Genomic DNA, 19091 nt, shown 5'->3' with positions numbered 1-19091 from the left:
TTAGCTTTCTTGTATGTTATAATAATAGGTAATAAATACCGATAAATCATGTAAGGATTTGTATATATATCAGCGTTCTTCAATGCTTTTTTTTTCTAAATCGTAAACGTAAGTTAGTCCTAAGTGTGGTGCTCTATAGCTGTCAGATTTCCCCATAATGGCAGCATATTGTTCTAATAAATGCTTTGGCTCTAGGATAGGTTCACTACTAAGCTTGAAAGTCCCCCAATGGATTCCCATCATGAATTTTGAAGAGACGCATTCACAGATTTGTAGTGACTCTTGTGGCGAAATATGTCTAGGTTTCTGATGCCATGACGGACAGTATTGTCCTATAGGCAATAAAGACAAATTTATTGGAGAGTACTTTGCACCGATAATTTTAAATAGTTCCTTCAGATAACCCGTATCACCCGCATGATATAATAATGCTTCTCCGTTACGTTTGATTATATATGAACACCATAACGTGGTATTCGAGTCAAAAATGTACCTCCCAGACCAATGCATAGCTGGGACACATACAACCTCATAATTATCTGTCAAATTAGCTTCATTACTTATGTACTGATTTAATGGTACGGAATCCCACCAATCCATTTCAATAACGTTATATATGCCATTTCTGGCAAACTTCTTTTTTAACCCCAATGGCAAGATCCAAGTAGTTGAATTGCCAATTTTCCTAACAACATTCATTTCTAAATGGTCTGGATGATCATGCGATACCAATGTAAAGTTAATGTTGTTATTGGTAGCGTATTTGATATCTTCAAAAGACATTGAAGATTCCATTAATCTCTTCGGGCCGAAAGACTCAGCTATTAGATGCTTACTTAAAATTGGGTCTGTTAAGAAGTTTATACCAGAAATTTGCACTAATGAGCAGGATTGTCCTAACCAAGTGAATATCATTTGGTGCCCTAAAGGTGGTAGTGATTTTGTGGGAAAAACATTAAGCCATCCATTATATGTACTTGTTAAGTTCTTGAAATTATTTCTACTTATGCATTCTTGAAATAATATAGAGTTTTGTCTGATTAATTCTAGATCAGGTTTATATGACTGCAACACTCCTTCGACATCACTAGCACCTTCTTCGGTTACTTTCCTATGCAATTCAATCAGATTTCCATAAAGACTTTCGAACACTTCCATGATTCGAACAAGTAGGAATTCAAATGCAGTCTGAGGCCTATATTCATCAAACGGATTAACAAACATACCAGCAACCGTAGCCGACTTGAATTTGCTAAAATCAACATCTTTATCTATAGAATTTGTATCCAAGGAATTACTGAACTTTTCATATTCCTGTTTCCTTTGCGATATAATCTGTTTCGTTCTTAGATGCATGTAAACCTCGAATGAGGTATATGACAAAAATAGACCTATACCAACCTTCGCTTTGAACGAAAATAGACTAGTTACCATAATATGTTGACAGTTTATATGCTTGTATAGTAGTAATTGTACATCAATCGCAATCTTTTTGATTTTGGTGCAACTAAAGATAAAATACGCAGGAGACAGTACAATTGAGAGATAACGAAATCTATAATACAGTTGCATTGGTATTAGTGGTATTATAATGAATATATATATATATATATGTACTATGCAATAGAATGAGTTGTGATCAATGCTTACTAACAACACCAGCTGCATCAGCAGAAGCCAAAATGTGTTTCTTGTAATCATTAATATTACCAGGGAATCTCTTTACTGTTTGGTCTTCACTGACCCAGATTTCATTACACACTCTATCAATGATAGAGACATCGTGCGAAACCATTAAGACACCACCCTTGAATTGAAGCAACGCATCAGCTAAGGCATCTAAACCTTGAGTATCCAAGTGATTAGAAGGTTCATCCAAAATTAAGATATGAGGTTGGTTTAAACATAAAGCTGCAAATGCAACTCTGGACTTCTGACCCCCAGACAACAATTCCATTTTTTGTAAACCTAATGAACCAGTAATACCAAACGAACCCAAGTGACGTCTGTATTCTTCATCTGATTTACCAGGGAAAGTCTGCGACATCCACAGGACAGCTGAAAGAGTCAAATCCATCGCATCAACATGATGTTGAGCAAAATAACCAATTCTCAATCTTCCATTCCTTGAAACGAACCCACTTGTTGGAGTCAAATTTTCCATTAATAACTTCAATAACGTAGTCTTACCAGTACCGTTACCACCACAGAACGCAATACGAGAGTCCATTTGCACATCTAAATCAACGTTCTTCAACAAAATCTTAGAAGGATTATATCCAAACGTAACATCTTCCATTCTCAAAATAGGAGGTGATATATTATCTGGATCTGGGAATTTGAATGTCACTACCTTATCATCTTCTGGAGCCTCTAAGATTGGTAATTTCTCCAACTTCTTAATACGTGATTGTGCTTCAGAAGACTTAGCCGCATTATATCTGAATTTATCAATAAATGCTTGCAAGTGTTGACGGTATGCCATTTGATTTTCATATTCACGACGTTGGTTCTTAATTCTTTCTTCTTTCGATGCGTAGAAAGAATCGAAATTGGATCCTCTATAATAATCTAACCTTTCTGAATGTTGATGAATGATATCGGTAGCCACTTCATTTAAGAATGCTCTGTCATGCGAAACTACCAACACTGTTGATTTATAGTTCTGTAAATATTTCGCCAAGTAAGTAATAGATGGAACATCCAACATATTAGAGGGTTCATCTAATAACAATAAATCAGGCTCACAGAATAAGGCTCTTGCTAATGACAATCTCATTCTCCAACCACCAGAGAATAACTTCGTTGCCAAATGTTGCGTTTCTTTAGTAAAACCAAGACCATATAAAATCGCCGCAGCTCTACTTTCAGCTTTATCGGATTCCATTTCATATAATTTTTCATTAACGTCCTGCAAGTGCCTATCCAAATCTTCTCTTTCATTGTCTAATTTTATAACTTCATTTGATTCTTCATCGAATTTGGTTCTTAACTTTTCAATTTCACTAATTCTTTCGGAAATTTTCGCTTCCTCTTGTAACAAACTCTTACGCCAAACATCAGCATCTAAAACACTCTGTAATGCCGAAGTATCATCACCTCTAATTTCTTGTTCCACATGTAAGATGGTAATGTGCTTCGGAACGTTTAATTCTCTTCTTGATAATGCTTTCAATAATGTAGATTTACCGATACCATTTTGACCAACCAAACCATATCTCCTACCGTAAGCCAAAGTCAATGAAGACTCACTCAAGATTCTTTGACCATCACCAACATATAAATCGAAGTTATCAAGCTTAATATCTTTTGATTTCCCTGCACTCGAACCGAAATCAAGAGGATTAATTTCAAGGAAAAAGGAATCATAATCTTCATCGTTCTTTTCGTTAATTAACTTAGAAGCTTCATATTGGACAAATTTGTTATTTCTCTTGGCCACCTTTTTGGCAATCTTCCTTTCCTGTTTTTCCAACTTTTTCTTATCCACTCTAGTCTCCATCTTTCTACCAGTATGCTCAATGTCATTACTTGCATTTAATAATGCTAATGAAGAGTTAATATCTCTCTTTGAATTATTTTGACGTAACAAGTTAACGTCCAACAATCTTCTAGAAGTATCACCAGTAACTTCTAACTTTGCCATATTTTCCTTCAATTTTGTAGTTAATTGTTCAGATACAGTCTTAGCCAACTGTGAAACTTTGTCATCTGAACCACCAGCATTAATCAACAATTCTTTTATAAATTCCATTTCATTGTCAATATCAACCTGCTGAGCAGAAACACTATCTTCAGTCGATTGTGAAACATGCTGGATATAACCCACTGCGTAATCTGCCACAACAGGATCGATAGAAGGGACTGACTGACGAATTTGTAAGCCGATATTAGACATTTTGACCTATATTGAGTACCTAGTATCAGTAAATTCACTTTATCCTACTCTAAAATCTTTACCGAAATTTTTCAATCACTGCAATATGGGTTCGCGCACGTTAGATTTTGTATATGATGGCAATAGGTACAAATAGGTGGATATAATGCCTAAAACTGACAAAATTGATAGTAAGATCATGATAAGCTCTCTATAACTGACAGGAGTTATTACTCAAGCAAATACTTGGTGATATCCGGTCCTCATAAGCAAGGGTTACTGTGGGAGCATAGTTTTAAATTTTCGAAATAAACTACATAGTTATAGGCTTAATTACTAGATTGTACTAATAATCATAACATGAACGGTAATCAGACACTGACGTATAATAGTAGCCGAAATCATATATATATATTTAAAAAAAGTCTAAATAAATCTTAGTATTTCATAGCATTTATAAGACAGCCTTGATCTTGCTTTCCAATTTATCACCGGAACTCAATTCTTGAACATCAGAGTTACCACCAATGTGTTCACCTCCAATGAAAACATTTGGAACGGTCTTTTGTCCAGTTAATTCGTATAAAGCTTCTTGAATTTCACTACCATCTTCCACTTCATCTAATTCAATGATGTAAGCATCCTTAGTGATGGACGAAATGGTATTCTTAGTCTTAGCACAGTATGGACAGTAGGACTTTTAATGTTAGTAATCTATGTTCAGTTCCCGTATGATTTTATCTATCGACCGGTGGCGTTTTTCATTCATCCGAAGTACATACCTTTGAAGCGATGAAAACTGGCTTAGTTTTAATCAATTGTTGAACCTTGTCGGTAGTATGTTGAGAGACCATTCTTGTTGTAGTTATATAACGTCTAAATACACTAGAAATCATATATTAGGAATGATATGTTGTATTTATAATCCACGATTTAATTAGGACCAGTCTGTGGAACTTGCTATGGACCCGAACCGATCACATCATGTGACACAGCTATTGCTCTATTACATACGGCCAGATATGAATGTTTGTTTAATATTCTATATAGGTCCTATAGATGATAACTGGTTAGAATATTCGTAGAAATACTCTGATTTAAGCATTGTTATTGCTTAAATACGGAGTTTATAATTTCAATGGAGTATCCATCAGGATCTCTAATGAAAGCAAGTTGCTTTATTCCTCCTTTACCCCATTGAACAGCCCAATCTATATTAGCTTCACCAAACTCCTCATTAATCTCTTTACAAAACTTTCCAGGGTCGCTACAGGAAACACAGGTGTGTCCGTAGCCTTGGATAGCACCATTCTCAGTAGAGTTACCGTTGTGGTAGCCTTCGAAGTCGTTATCCGATTCAGTACCCCAATTATGGGTCAATTCGATCAAGCCTTGTTTCTTGGATTGTTCATCTCTTGAGAGAGTGTCTTCTTTGAAAGATGCATCATGTTCGTAACCTAAAAAGTAAAGGGTGAACTTTGCACCTTCATGAACGCTAGTCGAAAACAATTTCATTCCCAAAACATTACGGTAGAAATCTAAAGATTTCTTAGGATCCTTAACCCTAATCATTGTGTGATTGAGTTTGTAATGAGTAGAATCGGTCTTATCGGAAGCTTTACCCTGGCCATGTTCGATTAATTCAATCCAGTATCCGTTTGGATCCAAGGCAAAAGCGATGTTTTTTTGTCTACCATCGCTTAATTTTTTCTGGAATTTAACCCCCTTGCTTAAAAACTGAGCTTCAGCAGCTTCAATATTATCAACAGAAACGCAGATATGCCCGAATCCTCTGAATTTCTCGCCGTTACCGTTATTCAATGTGTAGGATTCATCGTTTTCAACTCCATGATTATGGCACAATTCGAGTACGCCTTCTCTCGCAGACCAACTTACATCATTGTTATTGTCTCCATTGTCATATGCCAACATGTACAATGTGAATTTGCTATCTGGGAAAGGTAAGGTGGCAATCAATTTCATACCTAGGTTTTCGGTATAAAATGGAATTGAAACCTTTGGATCTTTGATACGAAGACATGTGTGGTTCATCACAAACGATTTGTTGAATGAAGGCATTGTCAATGTGTGTTATTTTGTTGTGTTACTAAAGAATAAAATATATTTAGTGCAATCGTTTAAAACTCGTTTAAATATTTAGCTCCAAAAAGTGCATCAAAAAATTGCTCCATAAAAATGCACCCGAAAAGAATCCATTGAATAGGTAAGTAGGATCAGTACAAATTCAGTAATGGTTCTATTTAGAAGTCAAATAAGGAGTATCCCTCGTTTAAGATACTTCAGTACCAAGTCTATAATCAGGTCATCGTATCAGACTGATGTTAAACGGAAGACATTACTAGATATACAACGACTCTACGAGACCAAGACTCCTATATCAGTGGTGACTGCGTACGATTTCATAACAGGTAAGTATGCAGAAAGTGCTGATGTAGATATCAATTTAGTTGGAGATTCATTAGCTATGGTTGCGTTAGGTTATGAAGATACTACAGAAATTTCATTCGACGAGTTCTTATACCATACAAAAGCTGTTCTCAGAGGTAATAAGCTGTCCTTCATGGTGGCAGATATACCATTTGGATCTACTGAAATATCAGTTGAACAGGCAGTTTCTTCGGCTATAAAATTAGTGAAGTATGGAAAAGTTCAAGGTGTAAAGATTGAAGGTGGAAGTGATATAGTGCCTACTGTCAAGAAATTGTCCTCGATAGGTATTCCCGTAATGGCCCATGTTGGTTTGACACCACAACGCCATAATGCATTGGGTGGTTTCAAAGTTCAAGGAAATAATACGGAGAGAGCTCTCGAGATCTATAGAGACTGTTTGGACTTACAAGAAGCTGGGGCCTTTTCACTTCTTCTAGAATGTATACCTAACAAATTATCTGAGTATATTACTAAGAATATATCAATACCAACGATTGGAATTGGTGCCGGTCCGGGTTGTTCGGGCCAAGTTTTAGTTATGTCCGATTTGCTTGGAATGGGAGATCCAAAAGACTCAATGAAACCTAAATTCGTCAAGCAATACAATGACTTCTTCTCTAGTGCTATACATTCGCTACATGCTTACAAGAGGGATTTACAGCATGGAAAGTTTCCTCTTGCAGACGACCACGGCTTTAAAATAAAGAAAGAGGTATTCCACGATTTCAAGATGCAGGCCGAAGCAATGAAAAAGGCTAACTAATACATTTATTATATAAAGTCGTTCCTTTATAGACGAGAAATTTATCTCGATAAATAAAATTTATAATTTGATATTTTTCAGTACATACACATAATAGACGATAGAATATGACAATAGAAATTAAAATAAACACAGACCCTAATATACTCCGGATTTTCATAATAAGACATGGTCAAACCGAGCATAATGTACAAAAGATCTTACAGGGTCATCTAGATATAGATATGAATAAAACAGGCCACAATCAATCGCAATTAGTTGGAGAGGCTCTAAAAGACATGCAGTTTGATGGATTTTCTACTTCCGATTTAATAAGATGCCAAAATACAAGTAAGGAAATTCTTGAACATCATCAGAATATAGAAGTCAGGTATACTCAGAATTTAAGAGAAAGAGAAATGGGAGCTGTTCAAGGAATGTATCTTAAAGATGCGCTTGCAAAATATGGCGAAAATTTTAGAAATATGGGTGAGTCTAAAGAAGATTTCTTAGTAAGGGTCGACAGTGAGTGGGACCGCATTGTAAAGCTCAGTGAAACCAAAAAGTATTCAAATTATGGAATTTGTACCCATGGAGGAGTCATAACTGCGTTCATTAACTATCTTTACGACATCAAGAAATATAACTTGAGTCTGTCCTTGAAACCTGAGGACTTAAAAGTTCCATTTAATACGTCAGTTTCAGTAATAGATATTAACAAACAAGATGGCAGAGGTATCATTCAAATATTTGGCAACACTGATCATTTGGGGGCACAACTAGAGGTAAAAGAACAATTATTGAGGTAATTTATATTATTTCTACATAGCAAAAGTATATTAAGAAATGTATTATAATGAGTATGTAAAATGAAATTATTAATATGTGAGAATTAAATAACATCCCAAATTTAGACAAGAACGGTATTCTTATCAAAAGTATTAGACCTTGAAAATGATGCGTACTTTTCAAATGGATCATTTCTTTCCAAATCATATTCAGGGTTTACGACTTTCTTGGCCTGTTTACGCTTGTAGATTCTCTTCATCCACTTCCAGGTTTCTGAAGAAAGTAAGAAGAATAAACTAAAGCCAATAGCAATACCCCATTCGTATCCAATACCCTTATGTAAGAAAACATCGTTGTTTATAACAGGAATATAAACGACAGGAAAGACTGTAACAAATCCAACAATAACGGACCAGAATAAGAATTGGTTACCCCATAAGTCGATTGCGGTTTGTTTCCACCATGGGTTATCAGTATCTCTCCTCATGTAAAATAAGGAATTTTCTTGATGGACACATTCCCATGCCATAATTAAAGCACACCAGGTCATAGTGGCGAATGAGCCTGATCTTGCTCTAAAGACCAAGTCACAATGAGTGTCTGATGCATTACAATCAATTCCTAAGTAACCATCACCAACTCCGTAGACAATAATAACAAAACAACACATACAGGAAATAGCCATAAAGAGACCATATGCAAGCATATCGATAATAACTTCCCAAGTAAAAATAGTGCTGTTAGGAGGTTTTTCTAAAATATCATCACTGGCTTTTTCTTGACCTAATCCCATAGCTGGGAAACATGATGTAATCACTAAAACCCATAAGACTTCAATAGGAGATAATGGGAAAACAGAAAATCCAGAATCATCAATAAATACTAAACCAACCATTAAGTATATTGCTTGTGCAACATTCTCTGCTAATAATTGTAAGACGAACTTTTGAATATTAGTAGACATTCTTCTACCCTCTTCTATTGCATTTAAAATGGATGCGAAATTATCATCTGTTAAAACAATATCAGACGCATCTTTTGCGACGTCTGAACCATTAAGACCCATAGCAATACCAACGTCAGCCTTCTTCAAGGATGGAGAGTCATTAACCCCATCACCTGTCATGGCAACGAACTTCTTACGACGATGCAATGCATCGATCATTCTAACTTTAGTCTGCGGTGCACATCTTGCAATAACTAATGGTAAAACCGGCAAATTATCAATTTCTTCGTCAGTTAATCCATCAAATTGAGTAGCTGTCATACACATTGATTTGACAACTTCATCACTGTAATGATATAAATTATGTGGCAAAATACCAACTTCTTGAGCGATTGCCTTAGCTGTACCTGGATGATCACCAGTTAACATGTGAACATTAATACCAGCTTTATGACACTTCTTAACAGAATCTGCAGTTTCGATTCTTGGAGGGTCGTATATACCAATTAAGCCTTGGAATGTTAAGTCTTTTTCAACTTGTTCTCTGTCACTCAAATCATCCTTCGAATCAGTCGCGTTCCTAGTTGCAAATGCTAAGACTCTTAAACCCTGCGATGATAATGCATTCATGTTGTCCTCAATCAAAGCTCTGTCATCATCAGTCATTTCAATTGGTTTAGAATTATCATAATTAGCGTCATAGTCTTCTTCGTAATTGTCCGAATGTCCTAACCAATGAGTACAAATACCCAAGATCCTTTCAACGGCACCTTTGGTATAGACTCTGGTTTCTCCATTTTCTTTAGACTTATAAACAGCCGACATTCTTTTAATAGTGGAATCAAAAGGGTATTCACTTATGTGTTCGTAATTACCTTGTAATGATACTCTAGCATAATCCAACCTGGTAGTGAACACTTGAATTGCAATTTCGGTAGCATCACCATGAGCCTTCCAAACTAATTCACCAGAATCTTCATCTTTGGCTTGGTTAATTGTAGCAATGTTAGCTAATGTTGCAGTATATAACCAATTTTCAAAATTCTTTGGTTGGTCAGGCAAATTAGGTAAAAAGTTAATTTCTTCATCTGCATCCTTAGCGTACCTAGGACTATATTTGGTGAATGACATGTCACCGACTGTTGGATTATATGGCTCATTCAAATTATCAACCGAATAAGTACCAACATTAGGAATCCATACTCTTTTAGCAATCATCTTACCTTGGGTTAATGTACCAGTTTTATCTGAACAAATATCATTAATCCCACCCAAAGCTTCTAAAGAATCTAATTTTCTAACAATAACGTTTTTCAGCACCATTACTTGTGCACCCACTGCCATCGTAATAGTCAATACAACAATCAATGCAGAAGGAATCATTGACAAAGCAACACAGATAGCATATATAGCAACTTCCCTGTTAACAATCATTCTCTGAGATCCCATAACAACAATAGCAAATATAACCGCAACACAGAACAAGAAAATAGCCAAAAGCGATAATTTTCTTTGCAATGGAGTACCAACGTTAACACCTAAGATATTAAGACAGATGTCTTTACAAGTACCAAAAAAAGCAAAGGAGTATTCTCTCTTCTTTGGCTTACGATCATTTGACTTATCCACTTTTCTGATCAACCCATCGTTACCACGTAATGATTGGGCGATTGTACCAATCTCAGTATCTAAACCTGTTGCAACAGCAATACCGACACCACGACCCTTAGAAACCACAGATGAACTGAAAGCCATATTAAGACGGTCTCCAACTGGAATAGGAACTGAGCGATCGGGATAGATCTCGTTGTGGTCCTTTACAGTAGGCAACGATTCCCCTGTTAACAAAGCTTCATCGGATTCAAGGTTCATGGTGTCTATCAAACGTAAATCTGCAGGAACGGTGTCCCCAACTTTAATATGCACAATATCACCTGGAACCACTTCATCTGCCGGGATGGTCACATCATCACCATTTCTTAATACAAATGCAGTAGGCGAACTCAATGATCTCAAGGACCCCATGGTCTTCTCTGCCTTTAATTCCTGTACAAACCCCACCAGGATATTGATGAAAACAACAAAACCAATCACACCCCCCGTAATCCAGTCTCTGATTGCCAAGGCAATAACCATCGAAATAATTAACACCAAAATCATCGCATTGAACATTTGATGGGCAAAAATCTTAGAATACGAGATCTTATCATCGTCCCCTAAGTTATTTCCTCCTTTGATGTCGTATACGGTCTTTGCTTGAGACGAGGTTAATCCATTTTCGATATCCGTATCGAAATATGCTGTAACTTCCTCGATGCTCATCCTGTACGGCTGAAATCCGTCCTTCATCTGATCATTTTTCTTCTCTAATTCTGAACTTGCTGAACTATAACTCATTAGGTAGTTCTCTATATTTCTGTATACCTAAGAGATTTTTCAAGATCTTTTTCATTACCCCGTATCTATCCACATTTATATATTAGACCTATCAGCCAAGAAGCCAAGAAGGTTATTATCGGGGCACATGTGACCTTTTAGGGTTTTCGCGGCAGTTTATAATTAGAGTTCCGCTACACGGGCTGCAAAACCATCTTGGCCCTGCGAGTTGATAACGCATCAATTCATCCTTCCAGAAAAAAAAAGGTCGCATGTAACGTCAACAACGACTCCAGTAGCTAAACTTCTGCACGCCAAAAGCCAAAAGTTTGAGGGTGTGGAAGCAGACAAAAGTAACAATCAGAAGATTACCGGGGATTATAAAAGCCGTAGGATGGTATTCGAAGGGTAAAGGTTTGCAAACGAGAAATTAAAGTGGTGGACGGCGCTTAAGTAAGATTAAGATTCCTTCTTTATGCAAGCAAGAAAAATACGGATGAATTAAATGTGTAAGATATGTCTTATATTTGCTCCCTCTCAAATTATGCTTACATAAGCATCAGCAGTTTGCGAGGTGCCGACACACACCGAAATAATAATCAATGCAATGAGATAGAAGCAAAGAACACCAGGCACAAAAGGAGCTATGGTAATGGCATAGAGACTGTTGTGCCGAATAGATCGAACTATCCCGTAATGGAGCCTGCACGAATATTCGTTAGAGTGGGCCAAAGGCAAGGGATTACAGTCATAGAGGACACAGGTCCACAGGAATATGAAGTCGGAAAAGAGTCTTGCGGATATATGGAAAATACGAGAGTAATCTGGAGGTTATCTGTCGCTTGTATATGACGTGCTTTTCTTGTTGATATACAAGAAATTTGTAGTATTGGCGTTATCGTCAAGATTCATTGGCATGCAATATAGACAAGGACGACATAGTCTTGGCACGTGCCGCAGCAGGCAAATCTCCCCCTCTTCTCTCCACACCATACTGCAAATATATATTTTGGCGATAATATAGATCACACTATTTTAGATACTCGTTATTGGGAAGCGGACAAGGCTGGGGCCTCGGCAATTAAATGCCAATGTAGTATGGATAGAATACCAGCGACACGCATCGTGGGAGACCAAAAAGAGCGGCATCCAAGTAATAATTTTTTTGTAACCATACAATATGTAACCAAACAAAATTGAATGTTAGAGTAGATACGATTCATGTATCTGGCACGCTCCATAGGCAAAGTATTGGTTGGTACCGCTGGTAATATGTAGTGATGACATATATTCGTTTGTAGGGTCAATATTCCTGAATTGGGAGAGTGAGCAAATGCACGAATTTTCACCGAAAAATTCTGTAAATATTAACTATAGTTGACTTATCTTTCCAACCATGTCGGATCCCGATCAAGATATCTTAGATGCTATTGAACAAGGATCGTTCAATTATGCTCAATCACTGCTTTCTATAAGACTAAAAAAATATCCCAATAACACTTATTATGGAGCATTAAATTGTTACTTACTTTTATCGTCCGGTAAAATTAATGAGTCCATTGACCAGAGTCTGAAGCTTATGGCCAAAGTGCCTAATGATCCAAAAACACTTGGATTACTATACACCATTTTTAATAAAGCAGGGCGGTCTAAAGAAGCTAGTGTGGTTTACGAAAATACTGTAAAGAAATATCCTACCAATTCCATCATTTTGAGTTGGTTTGAGACTTCTCTTAAAAATTTTGATTTAAAAGCTCTTCAGAAATCTACCATGAATCTACAGAAAGTCAACAAATCGAATCGCTCATATTCAATGTGGTCAAGTTTGTCTTGTTTGATTTTAAGCAACAATTCTAATGATCCTAAGGAGAGTTTACTCTTTAATAAGTTAGGATTGAAATTGCTAGAGAACTTACAGCCATTGTTAACTACACAAGAGGTTTTCGTATATGTTAAGTTGCTATACAACTTAGAAGAATTTTCCCAAATCGAGTCTTATTTACATCAGTATAAATCTGCAAATGTGCTTGACTTGGAATTAAAATTAATCTACTTGGATATTTTAAACATACTAGAAAAATGGGATAGTTTATATTCGTATGCAAATCAGTTAATCTTTAAAGAAAACTTTAATGATTTTGATACCTGGAAATATTTAATTAGTTCATCATTCCAGAGGAATTCTCCGGTATCAGACTTGAAAAACATTATCATAAGCCATCCTAAATCAAGAAACTCCAAATTAGCATTAGTTGAAATGGCAAAGGTATATAACGTGCCAATGGATGAGTTTGTTTTTGAGTATTATAATGAGTTCAATCATAAATCATGTTGTTTTAACGATTTGAAGTATTATTGTAAATCTTTTGACACCGAAAACTTTAAAGCATTGATTAACGATTCTACCACCAAATTGAAAAGTTCATCGCAAGGAGATATAAACATATTGATTGGTTTAGTCAATAACCAAAAATTCAAATTGTTGTTTAACGATACAGATAGCGGTTTTTGTGCTCAAAACTGGGAAATTTATGGACAGTTTAAGCATTTATTGAAAGTCAAAGAACTGACAGATTTCTATCCGGCCCACGAATTAATTTTGATCAATATAATATTGGAATTGAAGAAGAGCAAGAAAATTGAAACTATTCTTAAGAATGTTTGTATTATAGAAAGGTTATTGATAGATGACAAATCCAACTTAAATTTAAAGTTATGGCAAATTAAATTATACTCTTATTTGAATTGTCAATCATTAGTGTTTTTGCATTATCAAAAATTAAATATTAAAATGATACAACACAACACCTTGAGTCATTATTTAATTGAGAGGAATTGCTTCCCTTGCAAAAATAATTTGAGTTATTTAATTAACATCTATAGATTTTATTTGACTGCTGAATATGAAATCAATGACAACATAATGCTTGGTTTCAAGAAAGAAATATTCAATAAATTAGAAAACTTTTTAAAATTTGGTGATAACTTGAACAAATCCATTAGCAAATATAATTTATTATTAGAGATTTTGAAAATATCTAGAGTTACTAATGACAGTAATTATTATAACTATTTCAGTAATAATATCAAAAGTTTTGAAATAAGCTTATTAAATGAATCTTTTAGTGTATCAGATAACAGGGATAATAAAATACACTGGAAGTTTGGTATTAATGAACCTTTGGAAGAAGGGTTATTAGATTTGGGACCACAATATGGCGAAGAATATATAAAATTGAATTATATTAAGGAGTTAATTATCCTTAATATCAATAATAGCAATTCTTTGAAGCTATTCAAATTGTTCAACAAATACTTGAATAACAATTTGTATTTGAATCAACTAACCGTTTTTGAAAAATGGCTTTTTAAAGTCTATCTAAGTGTTTTCAAGTATATTAAATTCGATAATCCAAAAGAAAACGAATCTATTGAAAAGTTTTTAGTCAAAAATTTAAAGCTAGATAAAATCAATTCATTAATTAATTCCACCGAAAGCATATTATCATGGGAAGTAAACTATATTTTGGTTAATTTAGTTGACTTATCCAAGGTTTTAACCCAGTTAAGCAGATTTGAATCTTCCAAAAAGATATGCTCAATTAACAAAACTTTGATCTCCGATTTGAAATCTTTAAATTGCAAGAAGCTTCAAGTTAATAAATTGAATGAATTGAAAGCTGGGAACTTTGATTTTGATAAAAATTTAAATCTTGATGCAAATTTTGTCAGCGAAACATTTCAAATTATTGAGAATTCAATCTACGAAGCTTCGATCTCTAATTTAAGATTTTAATTACGACATTTCTGTATCTTTCTAGATAAATAGTTATTACAATACATGCATATATATACACACATTATTTAGTCGTTAGAAATTTTACTTCCTTGCAAATTCATCATTGCTAACATTTGATTAATTTTATTGACCCCATCATTCAAAAGGTATCTTCTTTGTGACAAATCAGACACTTGATTGCTCATTGTGAATTCATGTTTAGCATACCTTAGGAGTTCTTCTCTTTCATGGGTTCGATATATTATTCTGATTAGCTTTCGATATGTAGATTTTACTTTTGCCCGAAACATAAATTCTTCCAACGATAAAGCTTTATCAAAGTTCCTGGACTTAAATGCTTGCAAAGAAGTATTACTACTAAACTGACGGATAATTAACCTGTTTACCTGTATTATTTTAGCCATTTTCATATCGTTTGATGTTATCCTAAATGAGATGAATTCAACTGTTCAAATCATAGTCTTGGCTATATACAGGTACAAAAATCTTACTTCTAAAATGCTGCTAGCACAGCTTATAATTCATTACCTACAAGGAAATTCTATTAGAATATGATTAAAGGATCTATATACACTAACTTTGATCTGAGTCAGATTTGAAGGCGTTTGGAATTAGGCCAGCTATTCGCCATCTCCATCGTAATTGGTATTGTAAATATTTCACCCAATCAAATGTTTCGGACCGACTATGGGCTCCCATCGGTATTGAATCTGCACTGCTATTCAATTTAGACAACTTTTGTATTAAATAAGATGAAAAATGTAGTTCGCTCTGTCCACTGGAATTTTGAATATTGTATTTCTGGTTGATGCCATGAAATATTTCAAATAGTCTTATGGAACCTGTTGCGTTATTCTTGTCAATGGTTTCCTTAAAATCGCTTTTACAGTGATCCGATTCGTTTGCACACAATTCATTGAAAAATTCTTCGTATGTCTCGACACACTCCCAGCAAACAAATTCACTATATAAACGGGCATTTTCCTTGCACAGCGGCGTTTCGTTTGTGGTATGCTCCAAAGTAGAATCAATTTTATTATCTATCAAGGAACTTATTTCATATAATGGCTTTTCGCATAAATCACAATACTTTAAGGAATCACTTCCAGGTATCTTGCCAAAAATTTCTTCAAGATCTTGTTCTTTTCTTGTAATTTTAGTTTTCGACAAGGTTTCATTAGATGTACATCTCGTTTCGAAAGGAGTTTTGGGATTAGTGAGCTTGCTGATTATGGTTGAGGTAGCAGATATCGTAGACAAGCTAGATCTGTCTTCGTTTTGATATATACGATCCTTAAATACAGCCAAGGAGTCCCTTTTATTAATGTGTTTTTGCTCATCAGTATTAACATTAGTTTCACTAGTCATGTAATCTTCCACTAAAATTATTGGGTCTTCACTTTCTTCAATTCCTTCATCGTATTCATCATCTGTGTTATACGTTGAAACTGACTCTGAACATCTAATGCTATGCTCAGTATCTTTGCCGGGATATGAAGCCACAGAACTTCGCATTTTAGGTGGGGGTGGCAATGGAAGTGATGTCAACTTTGTATCGTCTATGAGGTCAAGTTTCGAAGGTTGATGTTTCAATGACTTTAAGTTGTCATTCCTTGAATTTTGAATGAATGATGCTTGTTTTTGCAATATATTGTCTCTCCTGGGATATGATGATTTGCATTGAGTTATAAATGGTCTATCCGAAAAATCTTCATTGGATAGTATGCAATTGTCTGCTTTATTATTTTCCCGCCTAGTCGTTGCCAATATCGAATTATTAACTAGATTTATTGAAGACATCTTCCTTTCATTGCATGATTTTACTTAACCAAGCAAGAAAATACTCTGGTTCGTTACTGCCAAAAAATAACTAAAAGTTTTGCCAACTTATTATTTTGTTGAATGAAAGCTATTATTATTCGTGTTAAGATGTTTTATCGTTTAAAAACAATCACAGCATCAGCTCCTATGCATTGTATTTTATTGTGAGAGTTTCCAAATCGAGGTGAAACTTCAATAGACGGCCGGTCGACTAAATAGGAACTTATCCGAGATTATTTTTAAAATTTGACTAATATACAATTAAGTTTGTTTCTATATATTTTATGCTATTACTTATGTCTTCTCGAATTTATAAACAGTTGATATGGTACGTCTCCATCGTTATTGTCGTTTGCCCAATACGATATATCTTCAAAAATTCGTTGCGAAATTACTTTGTCCATTTCTAATTCTTGCTCTCTCATCATCAAACATAAGCTCTCGCATACTTCAATCAAGATTGAGATGCCCCTGAACTCTTGCCTTCTCTTGAATTCAATTATTGGTTTGAAATTTGTGATTTGGTTAGCAAAACGTAACTCTAAGACGGATATGTTTTTGAATAAATTGCTATGGAGGATCAAAGGTATTGATTGGTTAGTTATGTGAGGGCAATTGTTCAAAGATAATCTTTGCAAATGATCACTGCATCTGATAGCAAGGTCCCATAAAGTTTTGTCCGTAATATGACATCCAGCTAAACCTACTGTTTTCAAATTAGGATTGTTACGGATCAATATGCAAATGCTGGAATCAGTAATTAAATTTCCTTTATTCTTTCTACCGAAATTGACAGTGGTTAATTTTGTACACCGTTTAGCTATCTGATAGATTCCAGAATCAGAAATTAACTCACAGGCACGAATATCTAATACTTCTAAGTTCGGACATTTTTTAGCTACCATAGATAAAAATCCATCGTCAATTACCTTTGATCCAGTGATAACTATTTTCTTAATTTTAGTACCACACAGCAAAAATTCTGGAGTCGGCAAAAGTTTAGGGCACATGTAAAACTCAAGCCATTGTAAGTTTGAGAAGTCCATATGACTCTTGATTAGCTCAATTATATCTTGTTTAGCATGAAACAATTTGTGGAACACAAATAATGAAGGTTTTGATTTTATTTGGGTTATTTTTAAATTTTGAAGAAAACTATGAAGTTTCATTTCATCACTAAAGAAGAATTTTTGGCTGATGATTTCGGTTGTAACTTGATTAAAAAGCTTATTAACTTGCAAACAGTTAAATAACATTCCATCGTTATTATGCTCATCGTAATGATCTTGTAGTGATAATTCTGCTTGCTTTTTATCTCCGTAAATTAAAAGAGCATGATTACTTGATAGAGGCTTTCTTCTTATTGGTGTGCCCTCCTGAGGAACAGCAGTGTTTTGTATGTCAGCAAATTCAACTATCTTGTAGACAATTTCTGGAATTTCGAAGATACTTATCTGTGTGCGTTTTGGTAGTAAACATTCTATTGGTCCATTCTTCTTTGTAAATGAAAAGAAAGAATTATTAGGAGTTAATGGGTTTCTGTTTATGGGAGATGAAAATGGCGTATCTCTATCCTCAGACAAATCTGGCAATGATTCCAAATCAGAAGATTCAGAGCTAGATGAATTCAAAGAAAATTCCAGGTGTATGAACGGACTTGATGGTATGTTCAAGCTTATTGGTGGGGTGGTTGAATAAGGTCTTCGTTTGTTTCTTGCATGATATTTATTTGACGGGGTCCTTGGCAATTGCCTAGATAATTTAGTTGTAGATTCAGACTTACTCCTTTTCAAATACTTAGGTTCTTCGTTAGAAGGACTATAATCATAAATATGATTATCAATATTTTCAATGCAAGCTAAAGGTTCAGTTGTATTTTTTGAAACTGGTGTAATGTTCATAATTTGAACGGAGGTGACTTGGAAAATGCAATTTACTATTATGACACATAAAATATAATAACCTGGAGTTAGATATCTTATTTAAAGAAATGAAATGAAGAAACAACAAGAACAATGATAAATGATCGACTAGGGTGAGTTGTATGTGAATCTTCAATTTAATGAATCCACTGTATTAATGCTCAAACGCTGATTAATTGAATAGCGTTGGTACTATCGAAAGTACTGTCAAAATATACAGTTATAAATTAGTGACTTGAGACTAACTTAGAAAAAATAGTTATCGGTAATTAGAAGTGAACAAGATGGATATTTATATATATCTTAATAGATTATTAATCCAGCCTTCTAAAATTTCATAATTGTTCAATAAACTTTGAAAGGTACCT

The 19091-nt window shown here is 34.7% G+C and overlaps 12 protein-coding genes across 12 annotated transcripts; 4 read left to right on the top strand and 8 right to left on the bottom strand. All coding sequences in view use genetic code 12, as the record gives it.

Annotated features, from left to right (window-relative positions):
* Positions 1 to 69: 69 nt before the first annotated feature.
* DEHA2G09240g (DEHA2G09240p) lies at positions 70 to 1572 on the bottom strand (the record flags this gene model as incomplete). The annotated part of the gene is made up of 1 exon (XM_461949.2): positions 70 to 1572. The coding sequence occupies one exon, from the start codon at positions 1570 to 1572 to the stop codon at positions 70 to 72; it is 1503 nt and encodes a 500-aa protein (XP_461949.2).
* Positions 1573 to 1639: 67 nt separating this feature from the next.
* On the bottom strand, positions 1640 to 3898 carry DEHA2G09218g (DEHA2G09218p; the record flags this gene model as incomplete). The annotated part of the gene is made up of 1 exon (XM_461948.1): positions 1640 to 3898. The coding sequence occupies one exon, from the start codon at positions 3896 to 3898 to the stop codon at positions 1640 to 1642; it is 2259 nt and encodes a 752-aa protein (XP_461948.2).
* A 433-nt stretch (positions 3899 to 4331) lies between these two features.
* On the bottom strand, positions 4332 to 4731 carry DEHA2G09196g (DEHA2G09196p; the record flags this gene model as incomplete). Its single annotated transcript, XM_461947.1, has 2 exons — positions 4332 to 4574; positions 4660 to 4731. 2 exons carry the CDS (start codon positions 4729 to 4731, stop codon positions 4332 to 4334), a joined length of 315 nt encoding a protein of 104 aa, XP_461947.1.
* Positions 4732 to 4984: 253 nt separating this feature from the next.
* DEHA2G09174g (DEHA2G09174p) lies at positions 4985 to 5956 on the bottom strand (the record flags this gene model as incomplete). The annotated part of the gene is made up of 1 exon (XM_461946.1): positions 4985 to 5956. One exon carries the CDS (start codon positions 5954 to 5956, stop codon positions 4985 to 4987), a length of 972 nt encoding a protein of 323 aa, XP_461946.1.
* Positions 5957 to 6128: 172 nt separating this feature from the next.
* On the top strand, positions 6129 to 7091 carry DEHA2G09152g (DEHA2G09152p; the record flags this gene model as incomplete). The annotated part of the gene is made up of 1 exon (XM_461945.1): positions 6129 to 7091. One exon carries the CDS (start codon positions 6129 to 6131, stop codon positions 7089 to 7091), a length of 963 nt encoding a protein of 320 aa, XP_461945.2.
* A 107-nt stretch (positions 7092 to 7198) lies between these two features.
* Positions 7199 to 7879, top strand: DEHA2G09130g (DEHA2G09130p; the record flags this gene model as incomplete). The annotated part of the gene is made up of 1 exon (XM_461944.1): positions 7199 to 7879. The coding sequence occupies one exon, from the start codon at positions 7199 to 7201 to the stop codon at positions 7877 to 7879; it is 681 nt and encodes a 226-aa protein (XP_461944.2).
* A 101-nt stretch (positions 7880 to 7980) lies between these two features.
* DEHA2G09108g (DEHA2G09108p) lies at positions 7981 to 11202 on the bottom strand (the record flags this gene model as incomplete). The annotated part of the gene is made up of 1 exon (XM_461943.1): positions 7981 to 11202. The coding sequence occupies one exon, from the start codon at positions 11200 to 11202 to the stop codon at positions 7981 to 7983; it is 3222 nt and encodes a 1073-aa protein (XP_461943.2).
* A 495-nt stretch (positions 11203 to 11697) lies between these two features.
* Positions 11698 to 12033, top strand: DEHA2G09086g (DEHA2G09086p; the record flags this gene model as incomplete). The annotated part of the gene is made up of 1 exon (XM_461942.1): positions 11698 to 12033. The coding sequence occupies one exon, from the start codon at positions 11698 to 11700 to the stop codon at positions 12031 to 12033; it is 336 nt and encodes a 111-aa protein (XP_461942.1).
* A 544-nt stretch (positions 12034 to 12577) lies between these two features.
* Positions 12578 to 14977, top strand: DEHA2G09064g (DEHA2G09064p; the record flags this gene model as incomplete). The annotated part of the gene is made up of 1 exon (XM_461941.1): positions 12578 to 14977. One exon carries the CDS (start codon positions 12578 to 12580, stop codon positions 14975 to 14977), a length of 2400 nt encoding a protein of 799 aa, XP_461941.2.
* Positions 14978 to 15045: 68 nt separating this feature from the next.
* Positions 15046 to 15390, bottom strand: DEHA2G09042g (DEHA2G09042p; the record flags this gene model as incomplete). Its single annotated transcript, XM_461940.2, has 1 exon — positions 15046 to 15390. The coding sequence occupies one exon, from the start codon at positions 15388 to 15390 to the stop codon at positions 15046 to 15048; it is 345 nt and encodes a 114-aa protein (XP_461940.2).
* A 163-nt stretch (positions 15391 to 15553) lies between these two features.
* DEHA2G09020g (DEHA2G09020p) lies at positions 15554 to 16780 on the bottom strand (the record flags this gene model as incomplete). The annotated part of the gene is made up of 1 exon (XM_461939.1): positions 15554 to 16780. The coding sequence occupies one exon, from the start codon at positions 16778 to 16780 to the stop codon at positions 15554 to 15556; it is 1227 nt and encodes a 408-aa protein (XP_461939.2).
* A 311-nt stretch (positions 16781 to 17091) lies between these two features.
* On the bottom strand, positions 17092 to 18702 carry DEHA2G08998g (DEHA2G08998p; the record flags this gene model as incomplete). The annotated part of the gene is made up of 1 exon (XM_461938.1): positions 17092 to 18702. One exon carries the CDS (start codon positions 18700 to 18702, stop codon positions 17092 to 17094), a length of 1611 nt encoding a protein of 536 aa, XP_461938.2.
* Between the last annotated feature and the right edge of the window lie 389 nt (positions 18703 to 19091).

The sequence above is a fragment of the Debaryomyces hansenii genome (assembly GCF_000006445.2).
Source record: "Debaryomyces hansenii CBS767 chromosome G complete sequence".
In the NCBI taxonomy this organism is placed as follows: Eukaryota; Fungi; Ascomycota; class Pichiomycetes; order Serinales; family Debaryomycetaceae; genus Debaryomyces; species Debaryomyces hansenii.
Note: the sequence above shows the minus strand (reverse complement) of the source record. Positions and strands in the feature narration are given on the sequence as shown.